General features: G+C 44.0%; 1 protein-coding gene across 2 annotated transcripts in view; it reads left to right on the top strand.

Annotated features, from left to right (window-relative positions):
• LOC144819610 (uncharacterized) overlaps positions 1-24,734 on the top strand; it is a 1,262,544-nt gene that overhangs the window by 1,180,212 nt on the left and 57,598 nt on the right. For both annotated transcript variants that reach the window (XM_078677431.1, XM_078677432.1), the window contains one exon: positions 4,894-5,073. In XM_078677431.1, the coding sequence (XP_078533557.1) occupies positions 4,894-5,073 (180 nt within the window). The remainder of the gene's footprint in view (positions 1-4,893; positions 5,074-24,734) is intronic.

Genomic DNA, 24,734 nt, shown 5'->3' with positions numbered 1-24,734 from the left:
GGTGAGATTACACTTTTTCTTCAAAGATAAAAACACTGAAGGGGAGTTCACAGACTCTAACACAGGGCTGAGACAGCCATCCACATTTTGTCCACCTTCTCATCTTGTACCCCCCCCCAGGTGCTCGCTTTTGAAAAGGCAGTAAGTAGAGATCTTACTCTTACTCTTGAGAAAGAGCGTAAGACATTTTCCAATTTTACTAAGGAAGAGCATTTAGCACTTCGTAGCCTTATGTCAGACCCGAATATCATCATTAAGCCGGCTGACAAAGGCGGGGCAATTGTCCTACTAGATACAGAAGTGTATCGGAATGAATGCTTACGATAATTAGGAATGAGGAATGCTTACCGGCCACTCAAACAAGACCCCACTGAAAGAATCAAGAGAAACATATCCACGGTTGTGGAAGAGGCTGAGAGTGAGGGTTGGATAACAGCACATGAGGCCAACTTCCTCCAGACCAGAAAACCTGTCATGCCGTATTTCTACGTCCTTCCTAAAGTGTACAAGCCTAATAGACCACCATTGGGCCGTCCTATAATATCAGGGATTGGGTCACTTTTGGAACCCCTCTCGACCTTTGTCGATTTCTTTTTGAACCCGATGGTGAAGGAAATGCCTACCTTCCTTCAGGATACTAAGGACGTGCTTAAACTTATTCCTGACATTGAATACAACCACGATACGGATCTTCTCGTATCGTTTGATGTGGAGTCCTAGTACACCTCGATTCCGCAGGACGAAACCCTCGATTCTGTGAATACACTACTGTAACAGCGAAACCTAGACTCCATAACACCGCCTCATTTCATCATGGCGTGCGCACAGATAGTCGTGAAAGAAAATTTCTTTAAATTCGAGGATACGATCTACCTCCAAACATCTGGTACGAGTATGGGAATCATTGTTGCTCCAAGCATGGCTAATCTGTACGTTCACGATTTCGAACAGGATCATGTTCTCAATTCCAATAACCCTCATCGTGATTCCATCCGCCTTTGGAGGCGTTATATCGATTATATTTTAGGTATTTGGAGAGGAGACTCCACCAGTGTGAACAAGTTCCTGGTCTGGCTCAACAGCAGGAATAGTTTCCTCAAATTCACAAATATAAGTTGCCCTTTTTAGATCTATTGATTACTGCCTCCCCTACTGGTCTTGAGACGGAACTCTACACCAAGCCCATGGCCAGAAACTCCTTGTTGAGTTACAAAAGTCACCACCCAGTAGCACTCATGGATAACCTGCCTTATGGGCAGTTCCTGCGTATTCTCAGGAACTGTTCCATCAAGGATAGTTTCCTCAGGCATGCCAAAACCCTATCATCTTACTTGGTAAATAGAGACTATCCCAGAAAATTGGTCAAAAAAATCTAAAACAGTATACATAGGTACAGATCGCCCATGGATACAGAAGAGATTTACTAACTGTAACAGTAAGAAGGTGGTGTATCTGATTTTGTGCCCTTGCAAGTTGAACTATGTGGGCATGACCGTACGCAAGGTCAAGTTACGGATCATGGAACACATGAGCACTGTAAGGTGTAAAAAACAAGCGACTTGACTAATGGCCCACTATTTGGAACAAAATCACAGACCAGAGGACATGCTGTGGACTGTTTTAGAACAACCCTTCATTCCACAGCACGTCATTGATGTCTCAAAATTCTTACTTTTGAAAGAGCAACAGTGGGTCTTTAGACTTAAGAGTGACACTGAAGGACGGAATGATTCTATTCCCTGGTCCACTCTTTAATACTCGGAATTACTGTACATTGCGTTTTGCCTTACCTTTGCTTTAACTATGGTGTTATTTTGCTCTGAGGGATATGTCAATATAGTTTTAATGGTCATAAAGAGTTACTACATGATCTGGCCCCAGAGAGTTGTTAACCATATTTCACTGCTTATATTCACACTAGATTATCTTATTGGGTAACACTAATTTCTTGAATATAAACAATATTTTGCCAGTTAGAGTTGATGCTAATAATTTGATTTGTTAAGTTCCCTACTTTTACAATCTAGCATTTCAGTATACCTATACTATGTAATGACCGTGAGTGTATGAGAAAGGTTACACGGCCCGTCTATCATCAGTGTCTTTTGTCAAGCATAGAGTCTCTAGACTACATCTCCCATGACTCCTCAGGTCATTCTGTAGTTGTCAGCGTAGTCCCGCGAGATTTTGGACGAACTCTCGCGCTCATCGGGACTACACTGATCAACACGGAAGTCACGGGTAGGCTACTGAGAGGAGCGGGATCTATTTAGTGAGTGCCTTTTTTCCGTTCGGTACCTCCCCGACGGCTCTGAAGACCGTCAGAGGTACCGACGGATAGGTAAGAGCAAGCCCACTTTCTACTGCCATCTTAGACTTTATCCTTATCTCGAATGTGAGTTGTGATATTCTGGATGTTATTACGGAGTATTTTGAAGGGGGTTTAAACTAAAATATCTTTAAGAGGAAGAGGTTGTGATTTAGCTGTTGATTATACATACCTCCTCTAACGGCTAACTTGGTCATTGGTTGTGATTTAACTGTTGGTTGTATTTACCTCGACTAACGGTTAACTTGGTCATCAAAGTACCGTGACTTTCTTTGTTGCTGTTTCTGAATAAACAGACTTTATGATTAGCGTTGCAATCATGACACAAGTACCATCTTAGTAGCTGCAAGCTGAGGGCTGTGATTATGCAGAACCTTTGTCATCAAGACACCTTAATGAGGTTTATGGTCACCATTACAACACTTGTGGCTATAGTCTGAGGAGTAAAGTTTTTGTTTTATGTATGGACATTACAGTAAACACCCTCAAGGAGGGATAGTGTTGTCCAACAGGAGAGAGTGGGGAGGTACATGAGTTAGGAGTGCTCTACCTAATACCTTTGGTATTTCGGTCTGTTTTTAATGTTGAAGGTTATGTTACACCGCATGAATTTTAGCTTGGTGTACTTTTCCTTTTAGAGCGGTGCCTCCTTTATCCTGAGCTGTCGCCAGGTGGGGTGAGGCCTTGTCCTCCATACTCTCGAGGTAGGATGGTGGTTATAGCTCATTTCTTGGGCGTGAGTGTGATGGTTTACCCTGTTACCACACATTATATAGAGAATGAATGGGAAGACTCTATTCTAAGATTCTATTGCATATTGTGTCACTACATTTATTTTTACAGATCACTTGTGGGCCTATGAGGAATTCTGGAGTGTGAGAAATTTGACTCACTTTGTATCCTTTTCTGGATTGCAGAAAAACCTGTTTAGTTTACACTTACAGCAGTAGCTTTATTGTATATAGAGGTCCTGATGAAAGCACATGGTTTATCTTTACCGTTGAGTGCTGAAACATGTTGACCACCTCTGTCAAGGACGGCTATTTGTTAAAACTGGTCCTTAACACTTTTTTTTAACTTTTGATCGTAGCAGACATTAATAAAACTTACAGTCTATCTACGCATCAATTTTATTCTTCACTTCACTGTTTTCGCACTGCACTTTTATTTCTGTCCCATACACTCCACTATTTACATACTGCTCATCTTGGTGACTATAACTTTTGACATCCTAGAGCTCTAATATCTATGGAGCAAGAATGTCAGCCTTTACAAAAGACTACCCAAATGAAGAAGCCAATCACCAGGCATGGTGAGTGATTGGAATCCATACATATAAACCGTATGTCATTCTTATGAATGGCGGGCTCTGTTGAGTTTTTCCTGTTCTTTCTCTACCTCTTAGACACTGGGATATATTTTGTATTTACGTGTTCATTTGGGGTTGCATATCCCGTTTAGTCTTTAAATTATGGCCTCTGACCCCATTTAAACTTTCTGTGTGTTTTACCCATTAAGAATGGCCAGCACTCCCAGGGATGATGGCCTGCTGAGGTCAGAAGACCACCATGTCTGTGACTGCTTTTTCAATAAGGCTAGTTTTTTTTTTTTTTTAATGCAGCCTGTTTTACTTAAAGGAAATTAGTATGCATTTAAAAAAGAAAAATGAAACATTTCTTTTTCATTTTTTAAGAGTAGGCAGTGGTCTGTGGGACCACTGCCTGCTCTTAAAAATAATTTTCGGCTCCATTCACAAAGGGGAAGGGGTCCCCTGGAGACCCTTTCCTGTTTGCGAGTGGCTTACCACCTACTTGAAGTAGGTGGTAAATTGAGTGTTTTGCGACCGCAAATGCGAGCGCAAAACAATAGTACATACCATTCCGATTCACTATTAGGAAGGGATGCTCTTGGCATGCCCCTTCCGGAAATCAACTCAGAAACATTATTTGCGAGTCGCCAATGTACAAAATTTTGTTTGTAAATACCACCACCCTTTTTTGAAGTTGAACGGGGGCAATTTCACATTTGCAACTGCAAAACATGGTCATACATCTAGCCCTAGATTCTTTGCTGTTTAATCAAGCATATACTTTAACTCAACCTGCGTATTTACTTCTTCCTGTCTCCTCCTGTAATCTTTTTGGCCACATCATCAATGACACTGTGTCCAAGATTACTATCTTCTCCAATGTATAAGGCATGAAAATGTCTGGCTACCAGATAGTTAGTGTCATGATTCTTGATGGCTCTAAGATGTTGCAGAATTCTTTTGTGGACTGGTAGGGCAGTACACCCTATATATATAGTTTAAGACAAGTACACTTCAGTATGCGCACAACAGAATCACTTTAACAGGTAAAGTAGCATTTAACTTTATTAGTTCCTTTGTCAGGGATAGTGATGATTGTCAGACTTTCACCATTCCTCCAGGATTTATAGAATTCTTGTACATGTGTAATGTATATAATAAGAAGCTTCGTCAAGTTGCTTTGATGTATTGGTTTTGCATCAATTTTATTTGCTATCTGGGATTTCAGTGTCCATATTCTTCCTTTTTTTCGCAGTCACTGGAAACGCCAAGTGATTATAAGAAAGACCACCTTTTTATCCTTTGTCCTTTGGAACAAAATCGCTTCAAACTGCAGTGTGCCTTTCATCAAGAGTCTTATATGATTGTGAAAAAGAAAGGAGCAGGTCTCTGTGTTTCCTTAGGAGACAGCGAGGATGAATCCATTTTTGAATTGGTAAGAAATATAAATACTCATAATACAGCTGTTTAAGCTTAATCGCATTATTGCAGCAGTTCTTAACCTTTTACTTCTGTGGACACCCAATGAATCGCTACTCGGAACTGGGAAGCCAAACTAAGCAGTTTCTACAATTTGAACCACGGAAAAGACATCAAATTATAAGATATATTGAGCCAATGCACAAATAATTAAATATTTATTTCACAAACAAATAATACAAATTGTACTTTCAATTTTAATTGGAAATTTGAAGCTTTCCTAATATTTAGTTTTATTTGTGAAAGATAAAGCGCTATGTCAGCCCATACCACTGCTTCAATTGAGGCTACACATCATCCATACTACATTACTATACTCTCTTCGGTATACCTGTGCTACTCACACAAAGCAAGCTAATAACACCAACTACATTTTTAGTCACCAATTTGAACGTCCTTCTTATTTGCAAATCATTTTCAAATTGAGCATTTTGCAGTTTGCTTTTTATGGTTATTTACTTCATTAATCTGCCAATATTATTTAGTTTTCTAAACAGTCATGGATTCTCTGAGTAGTCCTCGTGGGCCCCAAGGGGTCCACAGACTCTAGTTTAAGAACAGCTGCATTAAAGTTTATTTTGCTTTTTGAAACATTTTTTTTTACATGCTTCTTTACTGACCTAAGTTGGACATCACACACTGCCCCTTATTCATTGGCTACTCTCATGGCCCTTGCAATTCACATGATTGTCACTCCGAATAACATTGGTCATGCAATGCCTTGTTAAAGTCTATAAGACAGCTGACTTTGGGGCTGTTTTGGGAGTCAGACTCACACTAGTTTTGTAAAGGATTTGGAGTAGTTCTGTCATTGTATAATGTACGTACAATTTCCTAGCCATTTAAGAGTTCTTTGACCTGCTGCAGGGAATAATTGGAATCAATGTATTAAGACTGTCTTTGTGTTTTCCTATTCTGTTAATTATTTGCTCTTCTCTGCTTTGAATAACAAAGGTTTCTATAAAGGACAGAAAAGCACCTGCTGGCTTCCAGTTGACACCAACATTAAATGCAAAACCTTATTCATCAGGCATTTGATAGTTTGGGTGGAAGTCCCAAGCAACATGCCAGGAGCTTGACCCCTGACACATGCAATCATGGATCTTCAGTTCAGTCATAATGGAAGCCACCAGACAGTATTTATTAAAACCTCTAAGACACAGAGGCCGAAGAATAGGTGTACACAGACGCAAATGATAGAATTCCTCAAACTGACCCTCGTTACCAACCAAATTTCCCTTACAATCGGCACATCCATTACTTGTACAATATGGTGAAAACTAAAAACTTAACAGACTATAATTGATTTGTACATTACCTATGCTGATCCAATATGAATCTGTACATTGTCAAAATACCACCATCACATGTACAAAGAAATCTGAAAGGGTCACAAGGCAACATGTTGAAACACAGTGAACGCCTTATGCTACTTCTGCCACATAACAGTAATTATCTGCAGCAAGCTCAAAGCCATGCCAAATTACATAGCTTGATAAGTACTTATAAAACTTTTTTTGTAAATTCAAAGGCTGAAGTTGAAGGCTACATACTCTTGAATTCACCTCATGCATTTTTTATTCACTCCCAAAACTCCCTCTGGCACTTTATTTCTGGGCCTTATTGAAGCCATGCACTTTACGATCATGGACTCTGCAAGTATCATTTTCTCTGGTATTCTGGTCTACAATCCCCCTGCAGCCACTGCGTCTTCTCTCATTGCTCTGACGCACTCTATTGCGGACTTTTCACTTAAGCACTCCCACTTTACAGTGCTGGGAGACTTTAATCTCCATATCGATAATCCGTCTTGTGCACAAGCATCCTCTCTTTTGGAAACTTTACAAGGATTTACCTTGTCCCAATTAGTTAAAGGCCCCACTCACATAGCAGGCCACACACTTGATCTTATTTTCTCTAATCATCCTGGTATCTTTGCCCTTTCCCCCCTCCCCCTGACTTGGTCAGATCATTTCCTGCTTCCCTTTACTATCACTATTCCATCCCCTCCTCCCCTTTCTTCCCTCAACAGAGACAGTGGTCGCAAATGGACCAAAGTCACCTGTGAGTCCATAGATCCCCGTTTTCAGTTTCAATTTAATCAGTTGGAAGACCTTGACAAAGAAACGGCAAGATATAACTCGACCCTTATTTCCACTCTGGATTCCATTGCCCCCCTTGTCCCGTTGACTTCCTCCAGATCTCGCCCCTCTGCCCCCTGGTTTTCCCCCTTGCTTCGTGAGGAAAAGAGTAAGTGCAAACAGATGGAGCGCAAATGGAGACAAAACTATGACCCTTTGGCCAAACTGACCTATAAATCTGCCCTAAACAAATTCCAAAAACGTAAACGTTCCTCGATGAGAGCTTATTTTTCAAATCTCATTCAACAGGCGCAGAATTCCTCCAAAACACTTTTCACCATCGTGAAGGATTTTGTGAATCCTCCTGCCACGAAAACCCAATGCGTTCCTACTCAAGACTTGTGCCCATTATTGTTTAATGCTTACTTGTCCCCGCTAGCCAAGGCAGTAGAGTCTTGGGGGGTCAGGGTGGTCTCATATGCTGATGATACTCAGCTTGTTTTTTCATTCAGAGACCATTCTGACTCCCTCTTTACCAACTTCAGAAACTGCCTTGGCAATATCTGCGCTTGGATGTCTGCCAATCACCTTGCCCTAAACACTGACAAAACTGAGGTTCTTTTCTTTAGCCAGAAATCGACACCCCCTGCAACCCTATGGTGGCCTACAGTCCTGAACCCGCCACCCATACCAGTACAGTCCGCCCGCAACCTTGGCTTTATATTTGACAACTCCTTGTCCTGTAAAACCCAGGTCAATAAAGTGGCAGGGGCCTGTTTTAATAAGCTGCGTATGATTAGGAAGATTTTTCCCTTCCTCCCCCAAACATCCCGCAAAACGGTTGTCCAGGCACTTGTGACAGCACATCTTGATTATGCCAATAGTTTATATGCTGGTGCCCCCCAATATCTTATTGACCGTTTACAAATCATTCAGAACGTTGCAGCAAGGCTCATTGGAAATATCCCTGCTCGCAATTCGGTTAGAGCATATCGGGATGAGCTACACTGGCTTCCCATAGCCCGACGCATTGAGTTTAAAACACTGATCCTTGCTTTCAGGGCTATTCATGGAATTGGCCCGGCCTATCTGAGCAAACGACTCAGGATATCATCTTCTGTAAGACATCTGAGATCTAACAGTCTTCGTCTACTGAACGTCCCCAGATTCAGACTTACCCGATGTGGCGGTAGAACTTTTACCGTCACGGCTGCCAAGCTCTGGAACAGCCTACCTCTTGACCTTAGGTTTATTGAATCTGAGCCAGTCTTCCGACGCAAACTAAAAACCTGGCTATTTTCTAAATGCTAATTAAAGCTTCTGTATCCCTCGATTTCTCCTCTCAGATGGATTTGAACTAGGCAACCCTCTTCGGTGATATTCCTGTAATCCTAGCGCCGGGACACCTCGGTTGGAGGTAGCCGTGCGCTCTACAAGCTTCTAAATAAATAAATAAATAAATAAATTTCACTCTTGCAGGTTCCTACTCAGCCCTGCGTTTTTCCCTTTGTCACAGTTTTTCTGTCTTATTTGTTATAATCTATTACTAAATATTTCCATGCAGGCTAGTCCACCTCAGGTATCACACATTCAAGGTGGTAATATATTCACCCGTTCCGTGCTAGTGACGGAACCACTCCGTCACGAGCCACTGGCGCGCTGTGCTCATGACGGAGTGGTTCTGTCACGCCGCGGCCACTCCCCCCACGCCGCATCAATTCCCCGCCTGTGTGGGTGAATGAAGGAGCAGGCGGGCCGTGAAGGAACCACTCCGTCATGAGCACAGCGTGCCCGTGGCTGATGATGGAGTGGTTCCGTCACAAGCATGGCGGCGCCGCGCGACCCCCCCCGCCTCCCCTGCTCCGCGGCGGAATTACCGCCACGGCCAAGTGGTTAAAGCGCACTTTTAAATAAAAATGACAGTGGTGAAAGTTTACAGATTAACTGTTCCCAGGACAGCCGGCATTCTTAAGCCTCAATTACTAAGACATGGTGCGCCCAAGGTCAGCAGAGGTGTCAGGGCCTGGCTTTCAGGTGTAAAATGACCTTTCAATCACAGAGCAAGAAGTTCACCATTACGAGGAGTTCACCATTACGCCGTTGCTTCTGGTGCTCTCTCTACATCTGTGCACAATAAGTGGGCAACCCAATATACCCTAGAGGGTTCGGGCAAGAGAGTGAGCGGGCAGAGGTACCTTCAAGGGATTTTACTAATGGTTTTTTATATATTGATTTAGATATACTCTGCAAGACCCCAATCAATGTTGGTCTAATTCCAAACGAACAAATAGTTGTTGTTCATTTAAACTTTAAACAGTCACACTGTGTGATCAGAACAAAAAAAGAGACAAGAACGGGTGTATGTAGAAAAATATAGATATTATTGTTCAAAAATAGGGTACTCAGATAGTATATCGACAATGTTACAAGAAGTACATAATTTCAGAAATTAAACAACTTTATTGTAGCAATTGTGTGCGCTTTTCTTTTGTTATAACAAATACAAGGGAAAGAAAAAGCGTAGGTCGAAGTTTCGGGCTCTAGAGGCAGTTGTGAAGGGCATGTGCTGTCTACGTGCATCACTGCCACACTCTGCATAAGATGAAAACACTTTAGGCAAGCTCTTAAATCATCCTGGCATAAAGATCACAAGAGCTAATGTTCCGAACCAGGAAGTAGCGCTTCAAAGCAGAGTGTGACACTGCTTGTGTAGATGAGCACAAACAACTCCAGACCATCAATTAACAGCAGTTGGGCCAGTGTGAACAACTTATTTCCCTCATACCACTATTTGTCGCGGATGAATCAGGATTTAGAGCCGATCTCAGAGCTTTTACTAGAAAGAAAACACAGTGGAGGGTCTCAAAACATTTGACCGAATACTGTTTGCCATACACAAAGCAGAATTTTAGATCCATTCACTCTTGAATAATATAGTGTCCAGCAGGTAATCTCATACAAAGAACAAGCTGTCCCCATTGTGCGAATGAAAAAAATATAGTGCTTACTGATTAATGAAGGAGACATTATAACGCCGCAAGTAAAAGATCCAGTTCTGATAGGCAGTCACAAAAGGAGACAGGGCAGTAACAAGGCAGGACTAAGAAGCCTCATTATCAAGTCAAAAGTCAAAATAACCTTTATTTGGATATTAAATTATCCATAAAAGCATACACATAATTACGTACATGGTCAAAAAATAAAGTAACTGTACTACGTTTACCTTGATAAAAGCAATGACAAGAAAAAGTCCAAGATATCATTAATGTCCATATCCACTAATTCTTGTCTATTTCCGTAACTCTATCTAATAAAATATACATATACAGAGGTCACCGTTAAACTAGCAGCAATAATTATCATTATCAATTGGAAGCCCGCATTTACCATGGACTATGATGCCAGCCAATGAAAAATACGGGCGGAGCTTCCACTGCACTTCCACATCTGTCCCTACTACAATATGCCTTGCAGAGTGAGCAGCTCATGCGCTGCAATGCTAGGTTCGACCTAAAAGGGTGACCGGAAATGTGTTGGTAGCAGATAGAGCGTGGCTTGGACGGGAGTGTGGGATTGGTTGGAGCAGGATTCTGTAGCAACGGATGGAGAACACTGGATGCCACAGGAGTATGGCTGGCGGGCGCATTACAGACATTTCACCAAAGTGCATTAGTGCCCACTCCAAGGCATCCTGTTCCAATATGGTGGTTTGCATTGGCATAAATGTCATGCTGCAACACAATGTGTTGCAATGACAACTAAGGTGGGCTGTTTTACCAGATGACATGTGTTACAAGAGAATGCAAAGCAAGAGAGGCAGGAAACAGTATTTTGTTTCACTTAACATTCAATTAGGCATCCTGTTCCAATATGGTGGTTTGCATTGGCATAAATGTCATGCTGCAAAACAATGTGTTGCAATGACGACTAAGGTGGGCTGTTTTACCAGATGACATGTGTTACAAGAGAATGCAAAGCAAGAGAGGAAGGAAACAGTATTTTGTTTCACTTAACTGTTTTACCAGATGACATGTGTTACAAGAGAATGCAAAGCAAGAGAGGAAGGAAACAGTATTTTGTTTCACTTAACATTCACTATAACTACTAATTATGACCCAGCTAAAGCGCTAGCACTAGATGTAAAATAACATCAAATTCCTGCATGGATGTTTGCACTGCACAACACCCTGAGGGCAAACTTCCAAATTCACTGTGGTTCATGTGCCCATTTACATATCACACACCACAAACGTTAATATCTTTGAGCACTTTGAAAAAAGGCTTTAATATTACTCACCTCAATGGTGCTTACTCTATCAACCTTAGAAAAATGAAAGGATGTGTGGGCTGTTCCCGGATTCAAACATGTGACCTGCAGTTTGCCAATATGAAGGACTGGACTTTTAACAGAACCAGCGGTGCCAGGGAACAACACCTATAACCTTCATGGGGTACCTGTTTCGGCGCACAATGACAGAGACACGGGACACTTCCTCCGGCGTCAAAGATCAGCGTTTATTTACTGCAGGGAAACAAGAGTCATTAGAAGTACATCGGCATGTAGGTTCTGCGAGTCTGCTTCAAATTGCATATGTAGGTCGCTCTCTTTTATACAAAATGTTGCCATTGCACAACATGCGAACAAAAGATTACAATTCAGTTCCCACAGTAAACTTCAAAAGGGTCGCTTTCATGAATTCAGAATCCCGGAACATAATTACAGTAGCAATGCCGGTTCCCAACTGTAAAAGTACATCTTCCCACCATTAGGCACACCCATTAGAGTTGTAAAGTGACCAAGAAGAAGAAACAAGAGCAGCTGCAAGGAAGTCAGACACGTGTAGGGAAAGGAGTTTGGGGGTAATATCGGAAGCATGATCGTAGGATCAAAGAGCTGGATCCCATCGTTTGCACGGCTGTCACAATAGACCGGCACGACCAGATTACCCTCAAGCTGAGCCATCTGCCTTCGCTGTGTTATTCCTCCGGCCATAAAGACGCATGAAAGGAATATATGTCTTCCGCAGGGTTTGGGAACTAGAGGGTCAGGGGGCGAACAGTTACCTGCTCGCTGACTATGTGAGGGCAAGAAACAAAATGGATGCCGTATCTAAAATGGAACCCGAGGGTACAGATGAAGAACCCGTAATATTAGGCGAACCCCAAAAGGTAGTGTAGCGAAAATGCATACACTTACCGAACTCGCCATTTACGGTTCATAGATACTAAACTCGTCCATTTTCGGTAATGCCCAGAATGTCGTAATAATTTTTACGGAACCTCAGACGGTCCTTTTGCCCTCATGTAGGCAAGCACTAGTCGGAATCATAATCGATTTCGATATTCATCAGATCACTTAGATGCTGCTGACTGATACATTACTCTATCCATCAATGCCTCTCTGGTAACAGGTGGCCTTCTTATACACGTTGTAGCGCAAAGGCCACATAAGGCAGGACCACACTGTACACACAGACAACACGTGAACAGAAATGTCACAACAACTCCTATGATCATCAGAATCTTCCAACCCCAAGTCGACTTCAGGCCCCAAAACCATCCCAGAAGCGTCCAATTTCCTTCGTCCACGTGTATGGACTCTGAAATTTTGTGCAACTTAGAGATGGCTTGATAAACCGTTGGAGCGTTATCAGGTATGAATATGCAGCAGCTCGAATGGATGACCTTACAAACACCACCTCTGTCTGCTAGAACCACGTCTAGAACCATACGGTTCTGTAACGTCATCAGTCTATCTGCCTGAAGCTCGGCTATCAAATTACCAAGGGCACTTGCAGTTATGTTGGCAGTTGATTCTACTACACGAGTTAACTGCCTCAGGTTCCTGCTATTGACCATAGGGCCCCAGAACGGTAGGAAACCCTTAAAGAAGTCTCCTGCCTCTTGACCGGCAGTATCTTCTTCGTTAACAACACCTCTCACAACTCTAGTTCTGTGATAGTCTGAGGCCACAGTGAAAGTTGGAGGCAAAAGATTTGCAATGTAGCAGGTACCCGAGAAGTCATGAGGTAACCACGTATAGGCTCGATCATAACATACAAAGTAGGTACCCTTGGCAGTCAGAAAGACAGGGGATGAGAGGGTTGGTAAGACATATGTCTCAGTACACGCACTCTCCCCAAACTGAGCTCTCGGATTTCGACCAAGACCTTTCAAGCAGAAATTACCAAGGTGAGGTACAATCCATATCGGTGATGAGCTTTTAAGCTGCCTATCACCCACTGATAAGCTATACTCAGCCTCATTTAGTTCCCTATATGCTCGCACCTCCTCCTCTGGGATAAGCGATGCGTCAAAAATATCTCTATCTAAATCAGCAATAGCTCTCGCCAGAGTCTTGTGGTACGGGCCAGGACCAAAGTTTGCTGAGCGTGGTTCTCGATGGGGGTAGGAATCTAGTGCGCTACGGAACATAGTTTGCAATGCTCGAGCTGACCCTTGGGCACTATAAGGCAGAACTAAGTACGGAATACCCTTATCCATGGTATGTGGCATTAACCCACACACCCAACAATTGGTAGTGTTTACCACTAACTGATGCTGGTGCAAGAGTTGAATAAAGGAGTTGTTTCTGAATTCTGCACGTCTGGCTTGTTCGTGTTGAGGCAGAAGATAAAAGGAATGTGGAGAGACAGTTGAAACGAAATTTAGATCATGAGATGGAAGAGTAGGTTTAGTAGAAGGCAATAAGAATTGGGACCCATAATATACTCCCCCCACCAGCAACATAGATACAGTCAGGAACAATATGAAAACCTGTAGAAAGAACCATTTTGTACGACACATCTTATGTAATGCAGATCTTTGCGCCAATATTTTCTCTCTTCTCGACAGCTCAGACAATGACGATTCCATCCCCTAACGACCGTCCGCGACGTTCTTGACGCACTTCGTTCTGAGTAGCGATTGCCAATTCCCAGGAGTTCCCGGAAACCGACAAAAGAAACCGACCTTGTGTCGATAGCTGCTAAACAGAAGGAAGTACCCGCACGGCTCTACGGCCAACCTGGATGATAGGTTCTAGCTAAATTGAGCATTCAATTTATTATAATGTTCTTGGCTGTACGAAAAGAAAAAAGGTACATAATATACAATGTCCACTATATTCAGGGCAAGTGTGAAAACCTAAAAACGAAAATCTTTTTATTTAGTCTCTTGTGCGTGGACGAAGAAAATATCGGCTGCTCCCAGGGCGAGTCTGATCTTCAAATAGTGAATTGGACGGCAAAGGAGTGTTCGATTGTTCAGGCAATTGTTCAGCACTTGAATTTTCCAAGGTTGACGGGGAGGAAATTGTTTGAGGGGAATCAACAAGGGCGTCAGATACAAGCTGAGCTTCGCTGAATGGGACAAAACGTTGTGGAGTGTCGGTTTCAGATGGAGAAAAACCTCTTCTCATCCAGGTGTCCGACGGCAAAGGAAACGGGACTCTTTTGGTGTGGGTAGCATGTACCCAGTTTTTCCGGCCTTCCAGCCGAACTGCCGTCCTCGTTGCTAGCTGTACCTGGAACGGTCCCACGAATCTCGGCTCAAGATTCCGTTTTCGTCCGAAGTTGCGGACAAGAATCCAATCCCCGGGTTGGAGCCGATGACCAGGACCCTCTGTCCGTGACGGCAGAGCCTCAAAGACCTGTTGATGAATCAAACTCAATTTAGCAGTCAGATCATAAAGATAATCAATCAACATGGGATATTCGATTCTATCAAACTCTTTAGGCCTTGGGACTCCCCATATATTAGCAGGACGGCCGAACACAATCTCGTATGGACTGAGCCCTACTCGAGAGTGTACAGTTGCCCTGGTCGATAGGAGAGCTAGAGGCAGGGCGTCGGGCCATGATAGACCAGTTGTCGCCTGAATTTTAGCCAATTTTAGTTTTAGGGTGCCATTGTATCCTTCCACCAAGCCTGCTGAATGTGGATGGTTTGCACTATGGAACTTTTGTACTATCCCTAAGCCACGACACACACTCTTCATCACACTTCCCACAAACTCACTTCCGTTGTCCGACCATACAACCCGAGGCATTCAGTAGCGGGGAAAATATTCTTTGAGCAAAATTTTTGCCGTGGATAAGGCCGTATTATCCTTAAGGGGGTAAGCCTCAATCCATCTAGAGAATGCACACACCACAACTAAAACGAATTTCAAATTGTTACATCTCTCCATGTGGATGAAGTCCAACTGGACAACTTCGAAAGGGTACGTAGGAGGGGCAAAATGGGCAGGTGGAGTGGGAGTGCCCTTACCAGGATTGTGCATCAAACACACCATACAATTCTTAACCACTCTCTCTGCACACTTAGTAATCCCATCATTCTTCCATACATGAGACAACAACTTGCATATGCCTTTTGTGATGATGTGCGCCGTACCATGAGCCATTGTAACGACAGCGAGCACATATGCATCCGGTAACATCCATCTCTGCTTTTCTGACAAATCAACCCAACATCCGTTCTCATCCAATCTTCCCGTGCTCTCTTTCCATTTAGTCCTTTCCGTCTCAGTGGCTTCATTCTGTATTCCCTTCACACTCTCAATCGTGTCTTCACACATACCAGTCTCTGTTGGCCATCTCACTGAACTCGTAACATACATTCTGTTCGTCAAATCTTTAGCTGTCTCTTTAGCCGTTTCATCCGCAAACGCATTACCACGACCCACATCGTCCGTCACTTTCTGATGTGCACTACATTTGACTACGGCCACCTGTTTAGGCAATGTGAGTGCATCTAAAAGGTCATTCACAAGCTGACCATGCTGAATCTTCGTGCCATGCGACGTAAGGAATCCTCTCTCTCTCCACAATCGCCCAAAACTATGTGCCACACCAAACGCATACTGGCTATCTGTAAACACATTCACCCGTTTATCTTTAGACAATACACACGCTCTTGTCAATGCGATCAGCTCAGCAGCCTGAGCCGAATTCTGACTCAACCTCGCGCTTTCCACAATCGTACTCAATGTTACTACAGCATACGCAGTCGTCACATCACCATTCGGTAACTTAAAACAGGAACCATCCACATACAAAGTACCATCGGGATCTGCCAATGGAGTATCTTTTAGGTCAATACGACCCTTGGTTTCCTCTTCAGTCCTGAGATAACAGTCATGTAGTGCTTCACCACTTGACTCCGCGTCGATCGGCAGCAATGTTGCTGGATTCAACACATTACATCGTTTTATCCGTATATGACTGGCCATTAACGTTAACTCATATCCAGACAATCTTGCGCTCGTCAAATGTTGAGTTTTCGTTCGATTCAAAAGAGTGTCAACTGCATGCGGGACCATCACTGTAAGCATATTATCCATGACCAGACCTGCGGACTGTCGAATGGACGCCGCAGCTGCCGCTGTTGCTCTTAAACAACTCGGCAAGGCTCTAGCACTGGGTCTAAAGTCGAGCAAAAATAGGCGCATGGGCGTTGTTTGCCGCCAAAAGGTTGTGTCAGAACACTCAACGCACAACCATCCCTCTCGTGAACGTATAGTGTAAACGGCTTACTGTAGTCAGGAGTGCCCAACACAGGAGCCGAACACAACGCATCACGTAATTCAGAAAAACCTTTCTGACACTCTTCAGTCCAAGGCAAAGGAGATGAAACATCCTTGCACGTAAGGGCTATCAATGGTTTCGCCAACAATGAAAAATTTGGAATCCATTGTCTGCAGTAGGACGTAATACCTAGAAAGGCACGAACATCTCTCTGGGTTTTTGGCACAGTAATTCGGGAAATCGCTGCGATTCTCTCTGGGGTCAACCTTCTCCCTTCTTTTGACAATAAGTGACCTAAATAGGTAACTTCTTGACAACAATATTGTAGCTTAGAAGGTGATACCTTGTGATGTAAGTCATGTAGATAATGCAATAATGATACTGTAGCCGTTTTGCAAATAGCTTCTGTATCAGCTGCCACTAGAAGGTCATCAACGTATTGAATCAAAGCCGCACCCGTCGGTAAAACAAAGGCATCTAGCTGACTTTTAAGTGCTTGACTGTAGATTGACGGACTCTCACAGTAGCCCTGTGGAGCGCGTTTTAGCCTAAAACTGCGACCACCTAATGAGAATCCGAATAGGTCTCTGCTTTCCTCAGCAATCGGGATACTAAAGAAAGAATTCTTTAGATCGATCACCGTGAACCAGGAGGCAGAGGCCGGAATCATTGTTAGTAAGGCCGTGATATCAGGGACCACGGGGAATTGTGGAATCACTATTTTATTTACTCCTCTCAAATCTATTACGAAACGATACACAGGAGGTTTAGATGGGTCAGTTTGTTTCAAAATAGGCAATACAGGGCTATTACACACGTTTCCACGAGTTTCTTCAACCACACCTTTTCCAATTAGATCATGAACGATCGCTAACAGCGCTCGCTCACCATCAAGTGAGATACGATATTGAGGTAAACGTGGTAATCGCACATTTGGTTTCAATTGAATCACATACGGTGGAATGTCTAACAGACCCACATCATTGGGACCTGTGGCCCATAGAGACGCAGGGAGGGAACTCAATTCCGGTGGGAATTTATCGACCGATAAATACATAGGAGAGATCACTCTCCGTCCTACTGTAAGCTCCACTCCTTCGGGGGAACAATACAAAGTTGCATATAGTCGTTTCAACAAATCCAGACCCAAAAGATTCTCACCACAACCTGTAGATAGAATCAGTGGAGCTGTTAGTTCACGAGGTCCAATCGTAAGGGGCAAAGGACTAGAGACTGGGTTGCTAACAGGGGCGCCAGAGAATCCAACGGAAACATTCGTTAAGCCAGACAAAGGTGCGCCAGGGAGTTTCGAATGCATGATGGAACTTTTCGTCGCACCAGTGTCTAACAGAAAAGGCTCAACTACGCCCGATGTAGCCACTGCAACGTAAGGCCCACTCTGATCGACCGGAACTGATACTACTCCCTCTCTTTGTCGTTGGCTGTCCTAGTAATGGTCGTTTGCAACAGTCTCATGTTCTACGTAATAATCGTCCACATTATATTGTGCAGATCGAACTGGCCCCGCATTTCGCTGGTCAAAACAATTATTCGTATCCGATTGATTTTGAAGACGATCACTCTGATTTTGAGGTGCACCGCGACCTCTACCTCGTGGTGCCTGTTGAGGACCACCACCACGGTTTCCTCGTATCGACACACCATTCAGACGGTCCCGTAAAGCAGGACAATCATATTTTATGTGTCCCTCTCTCCTACAATATGCGCACTGATTATACCCAAGTGAAGATCTATAGTCAAAGTTATCTGATCGCGGCTGTATTCTATCGGGCTGTGTTCGCGGTCGATACTGCTGTTGCGAATCATTTTGGTTTGATCGTGGAGGATATGCTTGCTGCAACAAAACCTTCGTTTTGAGCTCCTTCGTTTTCTTTTCTACACGATCACTTTCTTCCTTTTCCCTATTCTCATAGTATTGAGCCATTGCTAATATCTGTGCAGTGGTTGAAACCGGCCACGCACTTTCGGAATTCTTCAATTTGTTGCATAGCTCAGGCAACAAATTCGACACGAACTTGTCGACAAATAACCGCTGGCCTCCCTCAGCGCCCATGTCCTGACCGCTGTGGTCAACAAACGCTTCCTCAAACCTTGTGAAGAAATCCGAGACATTCTCGTCTTTCTTTTGCTTACAGGCTGATAACTTATCCCAGTTCACCTTCATCGCTGGCATGAGAGTTTTCATGAGCGTAATGATTTTCTGAGGCAAATCCAAGATCAGCTGTTCAGGCTTAGCCCCACCAATTTGTAATGCATCAGCCGCTAGTAGTGCAGCCCAATCACCACCTAGCTCATTTGCGTGGTTTGCTTGACGAAATTTCGGCCAAACTGGTTGCGGTACAACGTTACCGAACAACATGTCGACATCGGCAAGGTTCATAATAGAAGCTTCCACCAATTGGGATAGCTCCTTATAATAACCAGCCGGATTCTTACGCGGATCAGGTAAGGATTGCTTCACTTGCAAAACTTCCGATCGTTTCCATGGGAGGTGTATCCACACTCTTCGAAAATGCGGTAAAACCGCAGGGTTAGCTTGCGGATCACCAGGCACCCAAAGTGGCGGAACCTCTCTCATAGGATACTGACCAGGAGCCGCTTTCCAATTCTCAGTGGCATCATCAAATGGCACCCGAGAATGCACTGTGGATCTGAACGCTAACAAGCGTTCCAAGGCACGTCGTACATCTCCACCTACGATCATACCATTCGAAAAGTGACTCTGGAGTTCAGTTATATCGGGCGGTACGTTATCTAAATCATCGTTATACCATTCTTCCCTCAAAAATTTACACATTTCTTCGAACACGAATCTCTGCGTAGGCTCATTAAACTGAGAAAACGTGTCGAAGACCACACGTGGAGTGTAGTTAGCAGGATGTCTTATCCATCTATGTGCCATAGTCACTAACGTCTCTTTCTCCCTACCACTAGGGATCTGACTCCGTCTCTGAGGAGTTTCGGAAAGATCAGACGGGAATAACCGACCAGAAAGTGGTGAATAAAGGGTAGCAACAGTGTTAGGAATACGCTTACGAACAGAAGGAGAGGAAGAAAGAAGAGCAGGAGCAACAACATTAGAGGCGAAGGAAGGCATAGTAGAAACAGACAAGGTAGTCGGGGTAACAGGAATAACAGACTGAGGAGGTACAGGTACAGGGGCAGTGGGAACAAGGACAGGTGGTGGAACAAACGTAGGATTAACAACGGGCTGACCCGCAGCCGCTGGAACAACAGGAGGAACTACAGGAGGAGCTACAGGAGCAGTAGCACCCTGTGCATAAGGAGGTGGCGATTTCATTAAATATGATAACAAGGAATCCTCCTTCAGATCTTCTTCTTTCTTATCTAGACTAATCGGTAAAACCGGATAACACCTATCTATACTCATGTGATGTAGTCTAGTGGAAACTTCCATTTCTTTTTCTTCTTTTTCTCGTTTACTTTGTTGTACAACTTGCATTATCGGAACAAACCCTTCTCTTCGATCCTTTTTAAGCTGTTTGATTTCCTTCTGCTTGGCCTCTTTACGCCACAGCCGAAAAGAATCAAACATAGCTGGCCTAGCTTTCTTTAAAAATAATTTAGCCTCAAGATTATCTAAAATCGTAAGTTCAAAACTTCCATGTGGTGGCCAACTAAGGTCACCGTCTTTCTTCGTGTAGCGGACCCAGTACTCATTATATATAATAGGACCCACACCGTGTCGACTGTAGAGCTCATATATCGGAGTTCCAACTGGAGGTATCGGACACGAGTCCTCCAACCGGGAATCCATTGCGCAACATTTGAAGATACCAAACAAACCACTATGGCTAGGCATCGTGCACACTAACCTAGTATCAAACTTCAAGGGTTACCGAAGTACTAAACCTTCGTGTAAGACAAAACCCCCGGTTTTTGGCAATTGCAACTGTCAAATAAAATACTAAGAACCAATACTAAGAACCACAAATGCAATGGAACCATGCAATACAACAAAGCCTTAAGGCTACCACAAAGCTCAGTGAGCTGCAACAACAAAGCCTGTAAAGGCTACAACAAAGCTCGATGAGCTAATACAACAAAGCCCTAAAAGGCTACAACAAAGCTTTCAAGAAGCTAGAACAACCACTAAGGACTGGGAGCGACCCACAAATACTTAACTCAGAACTTCAATGGCGTCACCAGGAAGGCCCGTCTATCGTCTCGCTTGTACGTAAGGTCTGCGCCGGGCGTCGAAGACAGGTCGACAGTCAGGGCATCGGTCCGTCGCAGCCGTCAGGAGGCGGGAATCTTCGCAGGAAAAATCTTTGGGCCACTTATTTCGACAACAGGATCGATGAAGCGGGGTGCACCTCCCCTCGGAGATTTCACACAAAGTTCCTCACGATTCGTCAGGCTTTGGACCGGTACCGCTGATGTCGCCCCACGTTGGGCGCCAACTGAAGGACTGGACTTTTAACAGAACCAGCGGTGCCAGGGAACAACACCTATAACCTTCATGGGATACCTGTTTCGCCGCACAATGACAGAGACACGGGACACTTCCTCCGGCGTCAAAGATCAGCGTTTATTTACTGCAGGGAAACAAGAGTCATTAGAAGTACATCGGCATGTAGGTTCTGCGAGTCTGCTTCAAATTGCATATGTAGGTCGCTCTCTTTTATACAAAATGTTGCCATTGCACAACATGCGAACAAAAGATTACAATTCAGTTCCCACAGTAAACTTCAAAAGGGTTGCTTTCATGAATTCAGAATCCCGGAACATAATTACAGTAGCAATGCCGGTTCCCAACTGTAAAAGTACATCTTCCCACCATTAGGCACACCCATTAGAGTTGTAAAGTGACCAAGAAGAAGAAACAAGAGCAGCTGCAAGGAAGTCAGACACGTGTAGGGAAAGGAGTGTGGGGGTAATATCGGAAGCATGATCGTAGGATCAAAGAGCTGGATCCCATCGTTTGCACGGCTGTCACAATAGACCGGCACGACCAGATTACCCTCAAGCTGAGCCATCTGCCTTCGCTGTGTTATTCCTCCGGCCATAAAGACGCATGAAAGGAATATATGTCTTCCGCAGGGTTTGGGAACTAGAGGGTCAGGGGGCGAACAGTTACCTGCTCGCTGACTATGTGAGGGCAAGAAACAAAATGGATGCCGTATCTAAAATGGAACCCGAGGGTACAGATGAAGAACCCGTAATATTAGGCGAACCCCAAAAGGTAGTGTAGCGAAAATGCATACACTTACCGAACTCGCCATTTACGGTTCATAGATACTAAACTCGTCCATTTTCGGTAATGCCCAGAATGTCGTAATAATTTTTACGGAACCTCAAATATAACTCCTCAGCAAGCTCTGGGGCCCTTGAGCTATCTTAGACAAGTCCTCAGAAGGTCTGCTATCCACTTTCCTTCCGCCTGTCCAGGCCCAGTATCTGTTGTCTAACCATGGCTTGTTGGATGACAGATCACAAGGATGAACTTTCTAGATGCTTTAAGAGAGGCTTTGCAGATGGTACAACACTTCAGCAATTCAAGCAGATGCCCCTAAAGTACCAGCCTGGTCCTTCACATCCCTTCCAGTTATAATACAAGCATTTGAAATGCAACAGGTCTCACATTTACGTGAGTTTAAGCTATTGACATTGTAAATAACAATCCCTTTTTTAAATTTGTTTAACCCGTTTACTGCGGCCGTTATTTCGGTGCAGTGTGGGCGTTCTATAGAGTGGGTGGGGCCGCGTCGGCCGTTGAACGTTCGCAGCACCAGCCAGGTAGTGCTCTGAACGTCCAACGGCCAACGGTAGCACTGATAGGGTAAAAAACCAAAACATAAATAAAAGGCATTGTCATTTACAATGCCAATAGCTCAAACTCAAGTAAATGCGAGACCTATTGCATTGCAAATGCTTGTTATAATAGGTCTTATGTTGGTAGATCCGAGTAGCTTTACTGGTACTTTATTGTGTGGAGAGTTTATCTTTTATGTTCTCGATCCAGTTTCATTTGGTGGCTGTGGCAAGAAGTTTGCCACTCTGAACGTATGGATCTGAGAGAGGCAGATGGTGTTGATAAACAGAGAGGGGGGATTTCAGAACTGACTAATAGATTCTGTCAGAATTCTCCTTTATATTAGTCCCATTGTAAGTGTCAACTGAAGAGATTTGCCAAGATGGAACGTTCTATCTTTCTTTTTGTCATTATAGGATGTCAGTGCTCAGGTTATGTGACTATTTGAGTCCGACAAGGTGAGTAGTAGGTAGGGATACCATTCACATCAAGCTCTGGCCGCAAAAGTGACAGGTCTGGCAGGAAACGGCTGGCCGGAAATTTGACAGGTCTGGCTGGAAAGATTACAGGTCTGGCCTTAAACAGTCCTGGCCTTAAATTTGACAGGTCTGTCTGCAAAATGGACATGGCTGCCCTTAAACAGTCCTGGCCTTAAACAGTCCTGGTCTTAAACAGTCCTGGCCTTAAACAGTCCTGGCCTTAAACAGGCCTGGCCTTAAACAGCCTGGCCTTGAATAGTCCTGGCCTTAAACAGTCGTGGCCTTAAACTGTTGTCAGCAACAAGTGACAGGTGGCACTTTTACTGCCTCTAGGGTGTTAAAAGCAGCTGTCCCGGAAGGGGGCGTATGAGTCATAGGGGGGGCGGGTTGTTCTTGGAGACAGAGGCGTGGCGGAACTGCCCTGAGGCCATGTGTCCCTGTTGTGGTGTAGAGGTATACGCCTCTTTTAGGGGTTGTGGTTTCTTAGAATACATATAAGCCTGTGTCAGGAGCATGGTAAAGCAAGCAGCCGCTGGACTACGTGAAGGGTCGCCATGGCAGAAAGGAAGAGCTACACCCCATTTGCGAGAAAACATTGGTTTGGTGGCTCACAGCCCCCCATCAGTAGCTATTACAGAACCATAAGCCCTTTGGTAATGGACGAGAATGCTCAACCAGAAGAACCTAAGGAAATGGGCTGCGACGTTACTGCTTTTGGCTGTGGGTTTGCTAAGCGCTTTGGCGCCACCGGTCTCAAGGATTGGCCACGCCAGGTGTCCCCCATTAAGCGGTACAGCAGCTCTAGCGAGTGTTCGAGTAACGGCTTGGCGTCTGAGCAAAGCATGCTCTTGGAGGTGGAGGATGAGGAAGAATCCATAGTTCCGCCTAATACACCCGTCTATGAAGACTTGGGTTTTCACGAGAGTCTTGTTCCTGAGAATGTCCCTGTTCAAAAGCCTGATACAAGCGTGGAAGATGAAGGAGCATCAGCTGTTATTAGCGACTCTCAAGATGTCAGAACCGCGGCTGATGGGGCATCGCAGGATATTAACAACTCTCAAGATGGCAGAGCCTCCGCCGAGGGCTGTGAAAATGTGAAGGTGAGTCAAAATGTTATGAGCAGCCATTTACATAAGGATGTATTTTATTTCTACAACTATCGAACACTAATATTTCTTTTTTTTGTTTTTGTCCCTCTAGAGAGCAACACCAGTGGGATGCACTTACTTCATAATGCACAAAGAAAATCAAGCTATGCCCCCTCCTAATACGCACATCTATGAAACCATGGATGTTCAGATTGCTATGATTCTTACGAAGGTAGTTGTGGAACAGCCTGATACAAGCGTGGAAGATGAGGGATCACCGATGGATATTACTGACTCTCAAGATTTCAGAGCAGCCGCAGAGGGCGGTGAAAATGTGGTGGTAAGTCAAAAAAAATGTTAGGCGTAGACCCTTTACATGAAAGTTTGTTGTCTTTCTACCGCTAACGGGGTGTCAATATTTATCTTTTGAACCTAGGGTGAAACACCGAAAAGAACTGATGCACAAGGACTGACTGCAAAAGGTCGCAGCTTGAATCTGTCATGTATATGTTGTGCAAACCAGACTGGGAGTTCCGCAAATTCGATTTCACCTGTGCCTATGGAGTGTGAAGATGGCTCTAAGAACGACGACTTTGAAAAAGCAACGCCGTGGTTCACCAGAGACACCATAGTAGGTGTTAA

Source organism: Lissotriton helveticus, chromosome 2_1, assembly GCF_964261635.1.
Source record: "Lissotriton helveticus chromosome 2_1, aLisHel1.1, whole genome shotgun sequence".
NCBI lineage: Eukaryota > Metazoa > Chordata > Amphibia > Caudata > Salamandridae > Lissotriton > Lissotriton helveticus.
Note: the sequence above shows the minus strand (reverse complement) of the source record. Positions and strands in the feature narration are given on the sequence as shown.